Source organism: Chaetodon auriga, chromosome 19, assembly GCF_051107435.1.
Source record: "Chaetodon auriga isolate fChaAug3 chromosome 19, fChaAug3.hap1, whole genome shotgun sequence".
Taxonomy (NCBI): Eukaryota; Metazoa; Chordata; class Actinopteri; order Chaetodontiformes; family Chaetodontidae; genus Chaetodon; species Chaetodon auriga.
In genome coordinates, this window is record NC_135092.1 from 21,421,318 (window position 1) to 21,442,538 (window position 21,221).

The 21,221-nt window shown below is 44.6% G+C and overlaps 1 protein-coding gene across 1 annotated transcript in view; it reads left to right on the plus strand.

Moving 5' to 3' along the window:
- The window catches only part of adamts6 (ADAM metallopeptidase with thrombospondin type 1 motif, 6), a 56,078-nt gene that overhangs the window by 23,595 nt on the left and 11,262 nt on the right, over positions 1-21,221 (plus strand). The window contains exons 12-20 of the mRNA XM_076757689.1: positions 1,308-1,415; positions 4,878-5,023; positions 6,461-6,524; positions 9,756-9,858; positions 11,530-11,663; positions 14,482-14,605; positions 15,340-15,420; positions 17,757-17,920; positions 19,645-19,783. Of these exons, the coding sequence (XP_076613804.1) occupies positions 1,308-1,415; positions 4,878-5,023; positions 6,461-6,524; positions 9,756-9,858; positions 11,530-11,663; positions 14,482-14,605; positions 15,340-15,420; positions 17,757-17,920; positions 19,645-19,783 (1,063 nt within the window). The remainder of the gene's footprint in view (positions 1-1,307; positions 1,416-4,877; positions 5,024-6,460; positions 6,525-9,755; positions 9,859-11,529; positions 11,664-14,481; positions 14,606-15,339; positions 15,421-17,756; positions 17,921-19,644; positions 19,784-21,221) is intronic.

Sequence of the window (21,221 nt, forward strand, 5' to 3'; positions counted from 1 at the left end):
AGCAGGAGACCATGTCAGAGGTGAGAGAAGTAACACAGACGTCGACAGAGGAAGTTGGGGTAATTTATAGCAATAATATGGTTTCAATGACCACTTCCCACTTCTCCGTCACCGGCGAGCAGGACGCGAGTGTTTATGAGACGCTGGGAGATGAAGGTACGGAAAACAAACAACCTTTCTTTGATGGCTGTATTTTTGAGGCCCTCTCTCAGCGCCCCTGCACTTTTTACCGCCGGCGTGTTCTCTCTTGGCGTAAATCCATCAGGTCCACTTCCATGTTCGTTAAGGCCCGGGCCGCTGACCTTTCAGCAGGGCCGGGATCGTGGATGGAGCGGCGGGGTGGCTTATTGAAACCAGCTGGCAGAGGCGAGTCGCTGCAGCCAGAGAGTGGCAGTTTGCTGCTTTATTTAATCTGGATATGCTCAGGGAGCCGCGGGGCCGTGGTATATTTACTGACCCCGGGGGTCAGAATCTATGCCCGGGATCATAACTCTTTTTCATGAGCCTGCTCTTCTGCCGTCCACAATTGTCCTGTTAAAACCTTTGAAGTTGAGACGACCCAGTTCGGTTTAATGGGAAATCTAATGCGAGGTTGTGCAGAGCTGTCCTTGTAACATGTGTTCGCTTTACAGTTTTATTTATTTGGGGGCAACTTAGTGCTGTCGACCCACTATCTCCGGCTCTCTAACGCACACACACACTCCATTCCTTCAGTAATCTAAATGGATTTTCCTCATGCTCGAGACTGAGGAGTGAGGAGGAGAAGACGGAGATATGATGTTTATTCAGACCGCTCAGTAATACTAAAGATATTTGTTAGGCCTACGAGTTGTCTTTATCTAAGACTTGGGAGGCCTATTGCTCACTCTTGATTTCCCCTAAGAAGCAGAAATTGGATTTCTTGAACTGATGTCACGGTCCCATGTGGTCCTGAGGTGAACGTGAGCAAACGTTAGTCATGGTGTTGATCCAGCTGACTCTTCATTTCTCATAAGAGAACACTGACCCTTGGCGTATTGCTCAAGATGTACTGTGATCCAAAGCATATGGGCTCTTGAAGTTAGATGCCTCTCAGCGGTCTTGATGTGGTCTCATCAGCTGCTCTGATTTGATCTGGAATCGTGTAGATTTATCGATGTCTTTCCGCGCTGTTTGTTTTTTTTCTCTCGTAGCTGTCAGAAGAAAAGCACTAAGAGGAAAACCACCAAAGGCTACTGATAAATCATCCTCGCCCTTATTCAGCAATCCACCCCCCAGTCTGCTGAATTGATTTATTCTGACCAACTTGCTTTTGCCTTCTTTCCTAGGAAGTGTGTAGAGAGCTCTGGTGCCTTAGCAAAAGCAACCGCTGTGTAACTAACAGTATCCCTGCTGCAGAGGGGACCCTGTGCCAGACCGGCAGCATTGAGAAAGGGGTAAGTCATCCAACACCTGTCATGCATTTAAAGTTTTGTGCCTCCACTCACACCCTCCTCACCTGGGCAGCTAGATCAGGGGGAGGAGCATGAAGGCGAAATGAAGTAAATTATCAAATAATCAAGGAACGCAGGGTTAGGACGTGGAAAATGCGTTTTTTATTCCCCGGTCTTTGATGAATTTAGCTTTAATGTGTCTTTCCAGAAACAAAATCCCTGTTAGTGCACATTTAGCCATGCTAGCTGTCAGGGCTAGCTGGCCTGTCAGGTCGCAAAGGTGTGATGCAGCTAATAAGACAGCGTTCCCTCAGAGGACTAACCTTGCACGGCAGCTGGATTTGCAAGATCATGCGGAATCCATCCTGCCATGCAGACCAGGCAGCGTCCTATCAGGAGCGATTGGCATCTACGGGTGGGCGGGGTGTAGGTGTCTTGACAGCGTGACAATGATGGCTCCTGAACAGGTTAGAGATGAGAATTTCTTCATTGAGCTGGCTTCAACAAGGGTTTTACTCTCCTGCTACATCATATTCCATTGATCTGATTGGTTGAAGTTAACTCATGATAGACAGTGATAGCCCAATGGCTCATCCACTCACCTGTCAGGTGTTTTTTGAAAGTACCTGCCCTCTTTCAGACAGTTTTCACGGATGACTTCCCAGATGGTTCTGTGTAACAAACCATCTGGTGCTTCAGGTTATCAGAAGTCCACCCTGTCAGGATGGAACAGTCGTCTACGGCGGGAATTTATGTGTTAAAGATGAACTCTGCGTGAAAGCTCTGTGAGCATTTAATCTAATCTAATCTCCGCTGAGAAGACCTTTCCGTGGTGCTACTTTCTGCTGAAGATGAAATCTCTTGAGAGCTTCCTCTGTGCAGAGTAACTTGGACTTTGTTTCTGGAAAGAGATGCTGCAGCTGAATTTCTCTATGCAGTGATTCACCTTCACCCAGTATATTTTGACTGAGGCAGAAATCTCAAATAAAATATTTGCAAATAGAACCAAAACTATCTCCATGACCACAGCAGATGCTGCTCGTGGTCAGAGATGAAAGTCTGCTCACAGTAACGTAGTACCTGCTGATGAGACACGAGTACTGCAGTACCCTCCCCTGTGTGCAGACTCTAGCCTCAGCTCGTGGTACCTCACTGCCTCGACTTGCATCTATTCCACGCTGGGAAGGGTTACCATTCTCTGAGTGTGCACTCATGCAATGGGTGCTACCACACACACACACACACACACACACACACACACACACACACTCTCACACTCTCACACACACACATGCAAGCAGGCCAGGCTTTAGGTCATCAGCCCGCTGTTGATGCCAGCCAGGTTAGGGGAGACAGTTTTAACACGGATTACGGCAGCCATTGTCACCGGATGGTCCGAGGTCTAAAAGGGAAGAATAGGAGAGTGTCACGAGCTGTCACCCGTGATTACCATTAGCTCAGTGGAGCCTTTGAGGACCGGGGCCCACGGACAGGGTCCTGGACAACACAGGGGGCCCCAGGTTGAGCCTGGGGGGCTTTGGAACAGCTTTTGGAGCAGCTTTAGGAGAGCCAGTGGCATACCCCGTCTGCCCCTGCCGGGGACAGCTTCAAAGGAATATGAATGTCAGCCATTTCTCACCCAGCGTGTAATGGAGAGAGGCCCTTCCAACAGGAGCAGGGAGAGACTGGGGGAGGAGAGGGCCGAGGGAAGGGGGAGAGGGCAGAAACTGACCAACAGAGAGCAGTTTTTTCAGTTTTACTGGACTCTCAGATATACACTCTAAGGTTGTTTTGGAAAGCCAACTTCACCTTCCTCCCTCCCGTCTCTGCTCATCAGTTTCTCCCATCTCTCCATTCCCTCTCTCCTCTCTGCCAACGCTAATCTTGTTTAGACAACGTCTCAGGACGTGAATGAGTAAGTCAGAGAAAGAGGACAGTGGCCCAACGTAGCCCTCACCTTGACTGTCCCAGTCTCTCTGGGTTCTTAACCTACTGACACAGTTGGAGAGACAAAGGGCGTCTCTGATCCCCTCTTCCCTCTGGAACTCTGAACAGCTTAGCATGAGGCTTAAAACACTCCTGAAACGCAGCACAGGGCTCTCACCTGCCTTTGAAACCACCTCGCTGTGCACTGGAGACATGACAGGAAAATACAACAACATGCTAATTCAGGATAAGAAGTTGGTCTGTTCGTTCAAGAGTACGAGAAGAAAGCATTGTGGTGAAATGATAAAGACAGAAAAAGCACAAATTAAAGGAATAGCAAAACATTTTGGGAAATGTTGCTTTAGAGTCAGGTAACCTGTGGAAAATCACCAAATAAAAAACTTAATCTTTAAACTTTAACTCATATTAGATGCTAATGCTAACTCTACACTGTCTATGAATGAAGTGCTTCAAACATATTAGCATCTTAGCAACGTAAACATGTGATTCTGATAACAGCTCTGTTGTTCCCTCCAACATTCGAGTCCTTAAAGTATTAACTTGGCGTACAGTGCTGGAGTAAGGACACGGTTAGCCTAGCTTAGCATAAAGACTGCAAAAAGAGTGAAATAACTGAGAGCACGTAACACAAAACCACAAACTGTTTGTTTTTTTTTACCTCCAGTTTACATGTGTGTTAAACAAATAAGATTCAACGTGTTAATAAGTTTGAACTTTGGACAGAGCCAGGTCAGCTGGTACTTCCTACCTCCAGTCTTTAAGCTAAGCTAAGCTAAGCTAGGCTAAGCGCATCCCGACCCACAGGCTTAAATAAATAGAACAACGTGCAACAAAAAACTGGACAGTAGCACGAGAAGAGAAGAGTCATAAAGTCAATGAAGTGACTCAGCGACGTCTGAAATACAGTAACATTTACCTAAAGTATGCTAACGTTAGCCACCATGAGTCAGGGGTCACGCCAGACTCCATAAGGCAAGCAAAGCGCACATCCCCACATGCTGAACTACTGCTTTAATGAGCAGAAGGACAGAACCTGAGCTGAGTCACATGAGCTGTACAATGAAACAATAAACCTCAGTTAGCAGGGAACCAGAGCAGCAATACCAAAATGGAAAATGGCAGGTAAGAGCGGAGAAATAACAGGACTAATGCAGAAATGAAATTATAGGGTGAGTAATAAGTGTAATCACAAGTTAGTTGGTGTGTATGTGTGTGTTTAAAGAGAGACAGAAGAGGGAGAATGTGTCATTGAAGGCAACCATCATCAGTCAGCTTCTGCTTAGTCTACATTTCACTACACACACATACACATACATTTATTATGAGCTAATGGCTGTTGGAAAACTGTAAGCCTGACACTTAAGTGTTCTTTGTTGTAATAAATTGCTGTTACCGAGAGTCTCGTCTTAACCGAGGCCTTTAAATAATCATTAATGTGTCTTTGTGGTGTAAAGAAATTGCTGCGTAATAACCAAAGTCTCCCTCTCTCTGCTCGTGTCTCTGCTGCTCCCCGGCCAGTGGTGCTACCAGGGGGAGTGTGTGGCGTTCGGTACCTGGCCTCAGAGTGTGGACGGAGGCTGGGGGCCCTGGTCCATATGGGGGGAGTGCAGCAGGACCTGTGGGGGCGGTGTATCCTCCTCCATGAGGCACTGTGACAGCCCAGCGTAAGTAGGCAAAGTAAGCCACAGCAAGCTGAACACACACATCCAGGTCCTGCCTACAGGTGTGTGTGTGTGTGTGTGTGTGTGTGTGTGTGTGTGTGTGTGTGTGTGTGTGTGTGCGCACGTGTATGCTGTGTGGATGTATGTTATGCCGCCTTCTTTTTTGCTCTTCTTTTAAATGTGATTACTTGAAATACTACTGTTGTGCCTGCCGTGACTAAAAAAACAAAACCGCTAGTGCTAATTAGCATTGCCAGCAATTAGCAATGTCAAAGCAGCATCGCATCATTCTCACCAGCTCCGAGCTGTTGAGGTAAAACAGTAAGAGCCTGACAGGTCGTGCAGCTCCGCTTCTTGTCATGTGATCTGTGGTGGGCTTGCTAAAGGTTTCTTTAGTTTCTTATGAAGTCAACATTTCGTTTGTAAGAGGAAGTGATATCTTTTCTTCCCAAAGTTGCAGCGTCTCTGTCATGCAGTAAAATCGCCAGAAGAAGGTTGTTTAAGGTTGTCCTGGACAGACGTCTGCCTCATGCTGCTTGAGATGACTGATGTAGCATGTGCAATCAGTTAAGACACAGCTCACTCTTATGATCTTATAGCACTGTTTAGTTTTGTTTTAAGGCCTCTCACACGTGATCGCAAAACAAATCATTGTCCAGTGCATCTTCATCTGGCGAGGAGACATTTGGGATCTTTATCTTTCCTCCGGCGTTGCATTCCTTTGTTTTGGAAGCTCGATATTACGTCAAACACGTCATGGGAAGACAGGAGAGGGAGCCAGGGTGAACCAGAGGCAAGGAAAAAAAGGGGGGAAGGAGGGAAGAGGGGGACGAGGCGAAGGCATAATGTGGAACACCTGTGAAAGGTGATCGCTGCCGCTCAGGCATCAGCGCAAAGAGGAGGGAGGCAGAGAAAACAGAGCCAGAGCAGCCTCCAACACATTCATTACAGAGCCTGTCTCGCTGTTTTTTGCAGTGAAGTGGAAATAGTCACGGAGGAAAGGTGGGCTAACGAAGGTGAGAAGAACAAAGAGACGATATGAGAAGAAAAACAAACCCTTTATGGATGTAGCAGATGTGCGGCGAAGAGTCGAGAGTCGTCCTGAAGCTGCGGGACTTGAGTCTCTCTCCCAAATCTAAATGCCGTGTCACACTTAAGAGCTCTAAGAGCAGCTTGGATTTCATGAATGAATCATTGGTACACATGCTCAGCAAAGCGGCACACACACACACACACACACACACACACACACACACACACACACACTCTGTCCTCGGCGTTCTGAGGCCCGTTTCGTGACCTGCATTCACCAAACGCTTCCTAACCTTCTCACCACACTTGATTTCTTTGAAGAGTTTTGTGATTGTAATGTGTTGATGTGTTGAAGATGTCCTCTCACGTCTCAGTTCCCCACTCATTCAATTCTCCTGTGTCTCTCAGCCCGTCCGGAGGAGGCAAGTACTGTCTCGGGGAGAGGAAGCGTTACAGATCTTGTAACACCGACGTGAGTTTCTTCATTTCTTTGCCTCCCTGTTTTACTCAGCTGCTCGGTGTTTAGACCAAAGTATACAAGTGACGTGGAGCCTAAACGTCCTCTTGATGGATGCTCGGCTCTGGTGTGTAAAGGGACTGAGACAGTTGGTCTGTTGAGGCTTTCTGAGCTGGGATGGATTCATCCTGTCACCGCGCGACTGCTGAACCTCCTCTTTGCTGTTTTTCTCCTGCAGAACATGTTATCTTAGGAAAGGCTTTACAAGGAGCATGTTAGCTAGCAGCACCAAACCGCCTTTAAGCTCTCTGACATGTTTTCTTCCTGGAAAGCAGGACAGACGATGATAAAAATGCACAGGCTGTGATTCGATATTCCCCCGGTGGCTTCGCTTTTATTCGTCTCTTTGTCACATAATAGTTCATATATTGTTTGTGACATTTCACTTGAGTCAACGATGATGACAGTTTCAGAGTCTATTCCATGAAAAGCAATTCACAGAGCCTTTTTTTGAGGTCTGGAGCAAAGCTTTAAACAAATATTTAACATGGCTGCAAGTTGAGATCCCTGTTCAACTATTTCTAGGTGGGCTTTTTTTTCACAAGGTGAAAATTGAAATAGTTAGGGCCCTGGTGGACGTTTAACCGCAAGTCTTAAAAATAACAGCTGAGAGCAAGCACTGAGTGTTTTCTTTGGAAAACAAACAACATCCCCAACCGCTATTTCATCACACTGACCACACCTTGTCCAGGGAAATGTGTGTGTGTGTGTGTGTGTGTGTGTGTGTGTGTGTGTGTGTGTGTGTGTGTGTGTGTGTGTGCGCACCACATGTAGCTACAATGACAAATACTCACACACTTGCATGCATAAATTGATGTTTATATCCTGGTTATTTTTACATTGATCAGTGGTCAGATATTATTTGTTAATGCTGCCTCCCTCCCTTCCTGTTGCTACTGCGTCTGTCCTGTGGGAGGTTACTTTATATTCTAAGGCCGTTCCCATTAGCATTATGCTTCATGCAAGAGCTATTGAAAGAGGAATCACCTTCTGGTTGGATACAAGCCCACTGGGCTTGGCCACAGGCAGATATGTAGGTTATAGTTGACATTAAAGCTCCAGTGTTTTAGTATTGTGAGTCCATACAGTTGAGGGCTGTGAAACACAGATTAACAAGACTGAGTGGTTACTGAGCTAAATGCTAACATACTCATAATGACAATGCTAACATGTTAATCATAATGTTATGAACCAAAGTGGTGGACGAGTGAAACTTTTGCCCTGATGATGCCGCTAACTGGCAAAGTAAGGGATCAGCAAAGCTTATCTGAGAGGGACACGAATGTCTGACAAGTTTCCTGACAATCCATCCATTTATAACCACAAATGACAACCTCATGGTGGCGCGAGAAGAAAAGTCAGGTGATCGCCAAAGTCAGAGGGATTCATCACCTGGTCAATGTGGACGTGTGTGCCAGATTTCACGCCAATGCAGCCAATAATCGTTGAGATATTTCAGTCTGGACCAAACTGGTGCACCGACCGACCGACTGTTAGCACGCAGCTAAATGAGTCGACTCTCAGCCCAAACCAAGATTAGTGAAGTGAAATCATGAGAATATTCTCAGATTCTCCTCAGGAGACCTTATCCAACTGTTTTCACAGGTTGTGTGTGACTCCTCATTAATATTACTATTATTATTATTACCAGTTAATTGATTTTGACGTGTAAAATCAGTGGAGTTCCCCTTTAAATACAGAGACTGTTAGAATGTGTCACGGCATACTGATAAATCAATAAGATCATCAGTCAATCAAGAGAACAATATTGATGATCTATTAATTATTTATCAAGAGGAAACAACTAACATTGTTTGGTTCCAGCTGCATAAATGAGAAGACTTGCAGCTTTTCTCTTTGGGTTTTGAACTGATGCTGTCACGCGTCACCTTGAGCTCTGGGGTCATTTCTGTGATTATTAACAATTTTCTGACATTTTATAGACAAATGATTAATTGATTGTTCAAAGCACAATCAACAGGTTAATCAATAATGAAAATAATCCTTTTAATGTGCTCTTGGAAGTTTTTTCCTCCGTCAAACTTGTGTTGGCGCATGTAAATCTCATTTGGCCTCGTGTTGTCATTTCAACACACACTTGTAATAATATTATTCTGTCTCTTCTGACTCAATCTGCATGTTTGATGTGCAAGTTTAAAGCTGCCATATTGGCAAAACACCGGAGTGGTAATGAAAGCGGCTCAGCCTTCCCTATGGCCCGCTCCAGCGTGGAACACTTTCAGCATGTGAAATACAGCTTTGACCTAAGAGCTTTCATTTGTCCCGGGGGGAAGTGTTTTGGGGTTTCTGAGGACCTTTTCACACCAATAAAGTGTTTCTTTCCACTTTTTACCTCCTCTTACTGGAGCAACATCTGCACACGAAAACAAAGCAAAGCCTCCAAACGCAAAAACTTTCTCAATTAGGAATTCCAAGAAACGAGTGCGGTCGTGTCTGAAAATAAAAAATGACATCTTATGCAGACTTTGTCCAGTTGTTAATAATTATGTCGTCTGTATGCAAATTAAAACTTCCCAGAATAAAGAAACGGCCGTTGGAGATACTATAATTCACAAATGTTGACAACATGCTAGCCTGCGACTCAGGATCTTAAAGGATTATTCCATTGCGCTTCTTTAAATCATGTCGGTTTTTTCGGACTCTTTTTGAATGCGTGCCACAGATTTTTAGATTTATGGATGTTTTTTCCTACTGTTCCAGTTATGCATTGGTTTCCATTCATTTCCGTATGGCATGAAAATCAATTGGCAGACTCTAAATCTTGTTTCAGTTGTATAATCCATCAATTCTGTATTTTTTTTTTTTTTTTTTTTGGCAGTTACATAATCATAGCTTGGTAATGCAGTTTAATAGCAAACTGATTAGAAAAGTCTGTACTGCGTTACTCTGCAACCATAATGCAGACTTGATGTTCATTGTGATATATTATACGACTTGAGAAACTTTTGTTTTTAACTTTTATTAGAACACCATCACATCTATGTCACAGACACCAAAGCATTATGGACAGCAAGGCTTCATGCAGCTCTACATAACTATGATTGTCCATGATTGGTAAAACATGCATACAAGAGAAAAGGATGAAGCGAACACTCCAATGAATGTATTATCCTTTTTTCCATCTTTTTTCTAAAACATTTCTTCCCTTTTTAAACCTTTTTGCAGGCCTGTCCTGTCGGATCTCGTGATTTCCGAGAGAAGCAGTGCGCTGATTTTGACAGCATGCCTTTCCGTGGGAAGTACTACAACTGGAAGCCTTACACTGGTGGTGAGTTCAGGGCCGGGTGGCACCAGGAAAACCTGCTTTCAAGTCTGAAGTGTTTCTTTAGACCATTAAATATTCACTACTTAATGAACAGCAATCAAAGTTGGAAAAAAGACGAGAGCTTAATACTCATAATACCATAAACGCTAGCTAGTCTGAAACTAGCAATTTACAAAATCGGTTGTGCCATAAACATTTTTGTTTTATCTTACCCAGTAAAGACTTCAGTGATAGCTAGGAAGCATCTCTGTCACCATTCACACCGAAAGTACAAGTACATGTAAAAACATTTGTGTATAAAAGTAATAGTAGCAGTTTAGAACAAGCGGTGGGAAATATTCAGTTATGCTAATCTAACTGATGCTGATTAGCTAGTCATTTAGCCTGACGTTTTTAGCCTAATATGAGGTGTATTGTATCAGTTTGTGGGTTATAATGTTAAAACTTCTAACACTTTTAAGCAGTTTGATCCAGTATTTGTTCAGATTTATCAACAATATATTACTTTTTTTTACTCTTAAATTAAACAGGTCATATGCTAGCAAGCTAACGTTAGCTCTCTCAGTTAGCTGGTTCAGTTAGCCATGCAACAGTTACACCTGTTAGCTAGTGGGTGTAAATATTGAGTATCAGCTCATCTCTCTGTAAGAACTAGCTCGTGGTGCCGCCAGCTTTCGTTTAGTGAAGTGTAAATTCTCAGTAAATATTTACGTTATAACGGGGCTAATCTCGCTAAGAGCTGATGCAGCTGGCTCCAGAATATTTCGTACATCAGTCAAGCGCTGAGCTGTGAAATCTCCCTGTCATCCTTTTTGCGTCATAAATGACAGTCTGCAGGCCGGCCTGTCTTGTATACCCAGCTAGCACTTGGTCTCTTTGCTGTGTGGAGAATTCCTCAGATTCCTGCACGCTGTGCTGTGTTCAAAGACCCTCGCTGGTGTTCTGGATGTGCTGGGAGATTTTACATTTTGGACAGATGTCTTGACGCATTTCATGTCAAGAATCTCCCGGAAGAAGGACTGGGGCTCGTTCTTTGTTCTCCTCTGGATCAACACTTATCTGACTGAGCCAGAATGGATGGAAGTGCTTTTGTGCTGTAACACAGTCGCTGGCAGGAGTTTGGGAGTACAGGCCCCGTGTCAGTTCTCTCCTTGATGTCTGCAGATCGTGGAAAATATCCACTTAACTGAAAACACAAAGAGTGATAAAAGTTCGAGGCATGTAAACACAGCCTTTGTTTTCTTTGAGAGATGGAGGAGCTTAAGTTCGATCTCTTTTATCACGGGGGTCTGTTTTGTCCAATCCATCACCTCCTGACTCGTGGCGTTCCTCGGGCCGGGGGCCGTCGTGTTAAAACAGCAGATAACCTGCGTCATCGTTACTGCTGCTGGCAGCAGGCGTCGTCTCTGTTGGTGTCAGTGTCGCAGTGACGTCAGGCTGGGGTTAAGATCTGAGCACTGCTGACTTTCCTCCTCATGATTATTGTTGTCAACAAGTGGAGAGGATCCCAGAACTGGCTGCGCGTCCTGGGACAACAGCAGTGTTTGCTGGTGTTGTTTATCACTCATCCCTGAGTTGTTCTCTTAGGTTTCAGGTCATGTTGTGTGCTTTCTGTGTGCAGGCTGAACTGTAGATAACCATGTGCTCTGTCTCTGTGTGTTCTCTATAACCCAGGTGGTGTCAAGCCCTGTGCGCTGAACTGCTTGGCGGAGGGCTATAACTTCTACACAGAGCGCTCTCCTGCAGTCATAGACGGCACCCGATGTCAGGCCGACTCTCTGGACATTTGCATCAATGGAGAGTGTAAGGTAAGGCAGCAGCGCTCTGTCATATGCGCTCATTTAAAGGCCTGAACCCACATGATGCTCTATTTCATTGAGGTCTTGAAAGAACACTTGAACAATGATGCACCGGCTTAGCTTAGAAAAAAACAGCATAGTGAATATGAATCCTTTTGACAACCTTTTTTTTTCTCAACACTAAACTATCATGTTCAGTTTTGACTCTAGATTTTCATACATGGATGAAATGCCCGTTTTCTTCTGTTGCTCCTGTTGCCAGATGTTAGAAAAAGCTCCTGGAAATAGAATAAAATGACGTATAAAATTCAGCTACTCAACGCCACTGAAAACATACCATCGGTCCTAATGTAGGAATTATTCCAGATATAAATATTTGACTGATCCTGTTTGGAAATCGAGCAGATTTGCAGAATGTGAAATAGCACGTTGATGCATTAAGTGACGCTGTGCCGAACTGAATCCAGTATTATGACGGATTGACATTGATAGGACTTAATGTGACGTGTTATCTCTACATTCACTGAGCTTCAGTTCTAGTCTTGATCTTCGACAGCACAGTTTGCTGAACGCTGATCGCGTAAACTCGACTGCCGAAGCTCAAATCTGCTTCGCTCTCAGTGAGGAAAAATCCGGCCTTTGAGTTGCTGATTGTGGTCGAATGACTGGCGTTGCTCTTTTTGACTCTTATCAGGCCTCTGAAGCCTCCAGCAGGATCGTTTTGTGATAAATAAAACACAAAAATCATTGTTTTGATCGAATAATGATTTTCTATCTATTTAAGGTTGAGGCTTATTTTGCCAGCTGGTGCTGTCTTTGTTTTCACCAGCATAAATCATTTTTGTGCACTTTGTGTGTGTGCGTGTGTGGAGATGAGGGTTTTTGTGTGTTTTCTGAGATGCAGCTGAAATAACTTTTTGGTTGCTCGCTTTAAGTATTTGCTTTGACTTCCACCTGACCGTACGATTTGATTCCTGTTTGGCGTGACCGTGCGGCCCACGCGCCAACAACATTACTCTGATTCTAATATAAAAATACAACATGGTGTGTGCTTTAATGGGAAGAGGTGGAATATTCCCCACCAAAGGAGCATTGCAGGTTTGTTTCCAGTCCGAGTCCAGCGTGTCGTTTCTTTGCAGAGGCTGGCTCTCTGGGTTCACCGCCACACTGTGATAAATCTCTAGAACAGACTCTGCTTGGAAAGCTCTCAGAAACACTCAGACCTGCTCTGCTGTTTGCAGGTGCTGCAGGGACAGAGATAGTTATAGAGAGGAGAAAGAACTGGGAGATCCAAAAGAGTAGTGGAAGTGTTGGTGATAACAGTAATCCTCCCAGTTGTATTGTCACACAGTATTAACACACTGCCGATAAAGCTGTTATCACACAGTTTACACTGGAGCTGTGTCCAGAATCACTCCCTATTTACTATCTACTGCACGACAATTTCTGTCTGCCGCTCTGCTGCGATGTCTGCTCTCTGTCGTCCAACTAACAATCATCTTCGTCATGGATTAACCTTCAGATCACCATTCATTCATTGCTTGGTCCATAAAATCTGCAAAAATAATGAAAAAGACTCTGATATTTGTTTGTCCTGTCCTGATTCTTTGACCAAAAAATCAAATGTTGAGTTTGCAATGATGGGAAACCGATAAAATCAGCAAATTCTCCCACTGGAGACGCTGCAGCCAGAGAATGTTTGGCATGTCTGATTAACAAAGAATAGTTGTCATACAATTACTACTGAGCGTCCGTTATAAGTGTATATGTATATTAAGGGAGTGATGGAGTGATTTTGGAAATCTCAAGCATATTAACACTGCACTACCACCGTTATGTTTTAAAAGGCAGAATAATTAAAGTGTACATTTAGCAACAAGTACATTTATAGACGTTTTGAAGCGTATCTTGCAGAACACCTGATAGACTGTCGGCCTGAAATGTATAACAAATATTTTTACGTTGCAAATGCTCTAATGAGTCCATAATTTGCTGGTGTTGAGGCCTTTAAGGGGGAAAAGCAGTTGAAAACAATGAAAACTCAGATCTTACCTTCAATCAAAATCTGCTGTTCCACCTCTGACGCTCCAAGGCATTACCAATCAAGTAACGATGAAGCAATCACTACAAAGATAAAGATTTAATGTTCTCCATACGGCCTTCTTATTAAAAGTCATTTGAAGCCAACACGTTATTGTCTGTTGCGTTGGCTAGTTAATGCACTCAGAGTCCATTATGTTTTATAGCATCTCATACGTTTTATATGTAAAAACCCTTCCAAGTTATTAGCAAGTACAGCTGCTGGGTATCGATGTAGCTGTGTTAAATGATTAGTCTGGCATTTTTCTGTATTTTTCTTATTGTCAACAAATCTCATGAAAACCCCAGAACCAATAACACGTCGGTCTATCTCTAAATGGTTGCCCTGTCTACGCCCCGTCTGCCCCAAGCTCACTGGTTTTTACTGATTATATAAACTTTAAAAACAGGTCACAAGTGCATATAGTTTCACTTAAATAAAGATAACTATCTCCTAAAACAGATGGACACTGTGGTTTTTACCAAATGTCACTAAAATTGGAGGAAACCGTGAATTTGTTGGGGACTATTTTCACCAAAGCCCAGCTAGCTGTGTCCGTTTTCAAGTCTGCATGCTAAGCTAAGCGGCTAAGCGGCTGCTGGCTTCAGCTTCGTATTGAACGAACCGACTTGACAGTTTGCTCTGAAAGCAGATTTTTAGTGAACTCATGTTGTAAAATGGTGCTAAATCCTGAATCACTTCCCAGTCTTCCATTAACACAGCGCTCATTCTTTGTTGGCTTCAAAGCACGTGGGCTGCGACAACATCCTGAGCTCTGATGCTAAAGAAGACCGATGCCGTGTGTGTGGAGGGGACGGCAGCACCTGCGAGGCCACAGAGGGGCTCTTCAACGAGTCTTTACCCAGAGGAGGTAAACACACCTGAGAGGCTTCCTTTTGTTATCACGTCTCATTTCTTTTAGATGAATCAGACAGCAGCGTTCAGGCTTCTTCGATGCGCTCATTGTGGAAGAGTTTTGGTTTTGGTTTGACGACCACTCGCCGAAGATGATGATGATGTGAAGAAAACTAGCTCATCATCCTTCTGGCAGAGCAGCTTTTGTCCATAAGCCAACACATCCCTGAAGCCAGGAAGATCATCTTTCATGGAAATGTGCCTTTCTTCTGCCTTTGTCACCCACTGACAGAGCATATGTTTTTGGCTCTTTAGAATGATGTTGTCAGAATATAGATCAAAACATAATATTTTTCCCATTAATTACATCATGGAGTGAAGACATCAGGCGCAGAGATAGGGCCACGGCGCTGGCTGTAGCTGGAGGTCGTCTATAGAGAGCAGGAGAGAGAGAAAACATATTTCTCCTTCTATGGTATGGCCAGTAAACCATCTAAAAATACTGTGTGTGCACGTGTGTGTGACTGTAAAAAAAGGAGGGGGGGGTTGTTTTGTCCTCCCGCTTTGTCCTTTTTGGGTGATTTGGAATTTATTCTATATGTACTCCTACCTGACATGGCATGCAACTTTCTGTCTTGTGTTGAGAAAAACATCTTGGAGAGATGAAATATGGTGGAGGGTTGGGGTGGGGGGGTGGGGGGGCCGAGCGGGAGAAATACCACCTTAACGATCCCTGTCCTCGCCTTCCAGGCTACATGGAGGTGGTCCAGATCCCAAAAGGATCGGTTCACATCGAGATCAAAGAACTGGCCATGTCGAAGAATTATATCGGTAAGTGGTGGAAACGGTCGCTTATGTAATCGAACTAATGAGCAGTTTTATGAGCTGTGTTTTTATTGGCCGCGCTGAAGGTGCGGGTTTGGGGATGGCAAAGTCATGGTGTGACACTTTGTACAGACATTCGTGTTCTCCTGAGGATGAAGCTCACCCATGAGGCTGCCATGTTTGACGTTTGAAGAAATATTCCAGCAACTCTTTGATTGATTGGCATCAGTTCAGGTCCAGATATTCGTGGTGCCCAGAGGGTGAATCCTAACGACTTTAACGATCCCCTGACTGCCCCTCTGGTGCCACCGCGAGGCTGACCTTTGTGCTTTTAAGTGAAATATCTTGACAGTGATTGGATGGATTCATGGTCCCCTCAGGATGATTTGGTTTGGTTTATAACCTGCCAAACTGGTGACAGTTGGACTTTGAGGTGAGAAATGGCCAATGCAGCAACAGAATCCTGAATCTTATTGATCTGCACTGCCTGGTTTGACAGTCTGATGTGGGTTACGTGTCCTGAGCTGCCCCTAACAGAGAGAGAGGAGCAGCTTTCTCTCTTAATCCGACGCTGGCAGATGAGCGTGGAGCTCCGGCTGCATTCTTCATTTGCATATATTCCTACACTGTAATGATACTGGTTGCTAGTTCCCCTTTAAGTGCTAATTAGAAATTGTTAGCATGATGGCAAACCAATAAACATTACATGCTAGATATATGAATAGTAGCGTTGTCAGTGTGAGCATGTTAGCAGGATGAGCGTAGCATGTAGCTCAGAGCACCTCTGTGTCTTGGTACTGGCTCACAGAGGTGCTGGTGTGGCTGCAGTTTGTTAGAATATCAATCCATCAATCTCAGGAGAGCCTGCAGCTCCACGCCGTGTGATGAATTGGCAATTTGCGACATCAAGCTGTTTCATATTATCTGTTCAGTTCTGTGTTAACCGCGTTTCCTGGGATTTCCTCGTGTTTTTGTCAAAAGCAAATTAGAAGATGCCATCGTTTAATCCCCCGTTGCCCAACATGAAGCCATAAAACCCTGAATCTCAACACATGTGACGGCCATCTTGGCACCAGACTCATCCGCCGCGTTCCAGACTAAACAAAAACTATTTGCGACACTGGCAGCGTCAGACTTAAAACAATCAAACAACCGGATTCAATTAAGCCGGTTCTGTGTCTTTTCATTAACAGGAGAAAGACATGTGACAGCGTGTTGAATTTATGGCGGATGGTGTTGATGGAGGGCTTAAGTTACACTTTGAACCAGAGAGCTGCGTCAGATTTATAGGGCCGTGGTGACAGCTGCCTGGTCCACCAGGATTATGGGGGATATGATGTCTATATATCAAAGTTTAAAGAGTGCAATTTTGGCCATTGTGTGGGACTAGATTTTCCCTTCCAAGCAATTTGTAAGGTTGTTATGAGTTTCATGTGTGACCCCAGTGATAAAGATAATATTTTCCTTTTGCAGCATTGTCTGAGTCTCTGCAAAGTGTGCATTTTTAAAGATGTTTTATTAAAGCACAAACGAAGTGAGAGGACATGAAATAGAGGCCGGGATGCTTGTGAAGACTTGTGTAAACTGCAGCGCTCAAGTTGAATTTAGTGAGAGCACCTTTGTGATTTGTTAAAGAGGAGTAAAGGCACCTGGTAGAAAGCACCGTGAGTCCTCGCTGGCTCCGATTCAGCCTCTTTGCTTCATGTTATCCCCTCTTTCTCTCCAGCTGTCACAATCTGAAAAATAATAAAGCCGAAATGCCAAGAAATAATCTTAGAAAAGAGGAATTAACTATTGTTCATCTAATGTGCGTAAATGCTGCTGAGGGGAATCTGCAGAGCTCGAGCCAAAGAGACAGAATAGCGAACGTTTGGATCGTTTCTCCTCAATTTGGCCCCTTTTCAGCGCAGAGAAAGTGGATATTTTCAGATCTGTTGTGCTTGGAGACCGAGTTTGTTTTGACAACCAGACAGAGTGGTATTCATGAGATCGGTCCAGGCTTCCACCTGAAGCGTGTTTTCTTTCTCTTCCTGAATCAGACGTATGTACATGTCGGTGCACGTGAACGTCTTCGTTTGCAGTGTGTGAACAGGCACGTGTGTGTGTGTGTGTGTGTGTGTGTGTGTGTGTGTGTGTGTGTGTGTGTGCGCGCGCGCTCAGTCTGTGCAGGGATAGAAAGTTGTCAGTGACATCAGGGAGGCTGAAAGTGATGATGATGAAGATGAACGACGGCAGTGACATCACAGCAGATGATTGTCTCCACCTGCTGTCTCTGCTACTGCTCCTGTGTGCGTTTGACTTCAGCTCTCTGAACGTGTGTCTGCTTCTCCGTCATCACTCAGCTTTGAAATCCGAAGGGGACGATTACTACATCAACGGAGCGTGGACCATCGACTGGCCCAGGAAGTTTGACATCGCGGGGACGGCCTTCCACTACAAGAGACCCTCTGATGAGCCGGAGTCCTTAGAGGCGCTGGGAGCCACCACGGAAAACCTGATTGTCATGGTAATAAATTATTTCATTGTACACCTTGTACTACAAAAAACACTGATATGTCAAAATCACAGTTTTTTTATTGCTATTGAGCTGAGCAGAAGTGTTTTTCCAATGTGAACGTTTTCTTTTAACTTTGGAAACACGAGACAGTTTAAATCTGCACAACATTAGCATTTAGCGACATTGTTAGCACACAGTCCAGAAGTCTCTCCGCTCTGTTTTTGGTCTCCACCAGCTCCTGAGGGAAATATCTTTAGCTGCTGCACGCTCCTTAGTGTCCACAGCTCGTCTTTAACTGCGTCTGTCTGCTGTCTGGTGCTGAGCAGGTGCTGTGCAGCGGGTTTTTAGAGCCTTTATTGTGAAAACAGCCACCTGCTGTGGTCAAAAACGACGCTGTGAGAGCGATGAGAGTCAACCAGAACAATGAAGTTGTTTGGCATTGATGGCTCTAAACACTACGATACTGACGAGCTGCTGTAAAAAGAGGCATGGAAGTGTTTTGGAACAAATCACTGCAGCATCGGAGCCAGACTGAGCCAGAATCTCTCAGTGACCTGATTTAAGCCGCTGAATGTTTTATCAGTGTTGTAGGAAGCACAACGTTGAGTCTGTGCTCACCGCCGGCGGCACACGCAGCTCTTCAGCTCAGTGATTGGATGTTTCTCTCTGTGTTTGTCTTTAAAGAGGAGCGTTCTTGTGAGTAAACTGAGGCATGTCAGTGAACTCTTAGTGTGTGTCCGTCTGGTACAAATGACAGCAGGCAGGAGTCTGTGCTGCTCGTCTCTGGAGCTTCATGTCCATCCGGTCCACCGACGCTGTCTGTCTGCGCAGAACGAACGAGCCTTTAACTTGGACGGCTGAAATAACTCGTCTCGCTCTGGAACTCCATCCTTGTACATTTTTGTGCATTTCATGCTGAAGTGAGTCTACTCAATGCAACATCTGGGTGCTCACCTCAGCTGACCCTCAGCTGCTGGTTCAGGCTTATTTATATGAGGATATTAAAAAGAAGTGTGCAAAGCGAATGTCACTTGACTTGGTGGGTGTCTGTGCTGTTGTAATGGAGTTTTCCTGTGCATGTTAATGTTTGTGTGTCAGGATGAGGCAACTGAGCAGTTTTTGTCGTAATACTCAGCGGTTTCTGCCTTGATGTGAATGTTGAAAATATCAGACCACACAGCACCACTGGAGCAGACGAGCAACTGGCCGCTCGAACAGCAGCCATTTCTTTGTGGCTTGCAGAGACCGAATCCCTCCGATGAATGCGAACCCAGCAGATCCTCGCTGATCCGGACTGTTGAAGCAGCATTTAAAGCTGCTTTAATCAGTATTTTTAAACTCGCGTTGGTTCAAATGACTGAGTGCAATGAGAAAGAAGTCGATCATGGTGACAAACCCACACAGAACTGTCACCTGAGTCTGTTGTTCCTCTCAGCTTCATGGAGCTTTTCAGCCTTTTTTAGGTCACTGTTTTGGTTTTACGAGCAGCAGTCTTACTGTTGCTCTCTGTGCTGCCATCAGCTGTTCCAGAAATAAAAACCAGTTGGAGTGTTTAGTAGATGAGAGAGCAGATATTTTTCTGAGGAGTTGGTGTGGAGACCAAAAGCAGAGCTAAAAGGAGCCTTAAATTTGTCCAGATAAATGCTAATGTTGCTAAACGTGCGTTGTGATGCATGAATAATCAGATCAACATAACCCAGTTTCTTTCCTTTCGTTTGGTGCCTCCTCCGCAGGTTCTCCTTCAGGAGCAGAACCTGGGAATACGCTACAAGTTCAACGTGCCCATCCAGCGCACTGGAAGCGGTGACAACGAGGTGGGCTTCTCCTGGCACCACCTGCCCTGGTCTGAATGCTCCGCCACCTGCTCTGGAGGTACGACAGCGCCGTTTAAGTCACATGCTTCATGTGTGTCGTTATCGTCTGCTCAGTCTGTTTCTGCTGCGTTTTCTTGCATTTGGCTGTTTGATACGCCAACGCGTCAGATAAGCACAAGAACTCCTTTGCGATATTTTGACTCGTCTTTGAATTTACGGCGTTTCCCACGAACCTCCACGATCATCAGCTCACCTCAGAAAAGACCTCTCATGCATTGATTTCCTCTTGATTCAGTCGCAGCTGCTTCCCTCCTCCTGTCAGGTGACTGTCACCTCTCTGTGTTTTTGTGTGTAAAGCGCTTCATGAACACTGATGTTGTAGAACTGCTGTACAAGTTTTCATTATGCAGTTTATTTCCTCGCAGAGAGGAACACCGTCGACCTTCTGCGGAGCTCCAGCGTCCACTCGCCTTCTGAAAAAGAGCACTCCAAGCATTTTGGTGCTGAACACCATAACACGCTGCGGGTGTTTAAATTCTTTTTGAATATTTCTAACCTTCTCAAATATTTAATACTTCATATCTTGTGTGTCCGTGTGTCATTCTGTAAATCTTCCCCAACCAATAATTACACAAATGCTGAAGAGCAGTGTGTGGAAACCCAGTATCATAATTTGCGATGGTTTTCCAAAATCATTACTTTATAGCTGGAGATTCAGCCCTCTAATAAATTCAATATGTATATTTTCCATATTTTAGCCGGAGTAATGAATATGGTGTAATTTCTGTGAATGAGCTGCTCCGCATAGCTTCTGGTTTACCAGTGCTGCACAGATTCGGCCGCTCTTCTGCAGCGCTTGTCCTGCAAGTCAAACATTCAAAATCTGAAACCGCAGTGAAATGTTGACCATGGCCTCAAGAATGACTAAACCAAACCTTTTAGCCCAAAAGCAATGGGTTTCATCTAACAATAAATAGTGTGTCTTCCCAGTTGTCAAGTGTGGCCTGGACGGGTTTGTAATATTTTGTAAAAGCATGACTGAATAAGCATGTGGGTTTTTCTGAGGAAGGATTTCCAAGTGCAGAGCACCAGTTCGAGCCTGCCCCTCGACGAGGAAGCGCACACGGCCTTCCAGCGTTGTAAACATGCCTTTGCATTGTTGATCCAAATGATCTAATTTGTGTCTACGCTGAGTCTCTGACCGCGCCGAGCTCTAAATCAGCGAGACGTTATTTAATCACGCGCGCGTTCAGGACAGCCAGCTCAGCTAATCACGCCGCGTCGTTGAATATATCACGACAGCAATAAAAGCCATGAAAAACACCTTCTGACAGCCTTACAACTGAAGCGCTTTTACCCCATGCCTCGCGCTATTCCTCCAAACTGTATTTCACTTCAAGCCCAGATGGGTAGACTTTCTATACTTCGCGCATACACACACACACACACACACACACACACACACACACACACACACATCCATATCTCATTACAAC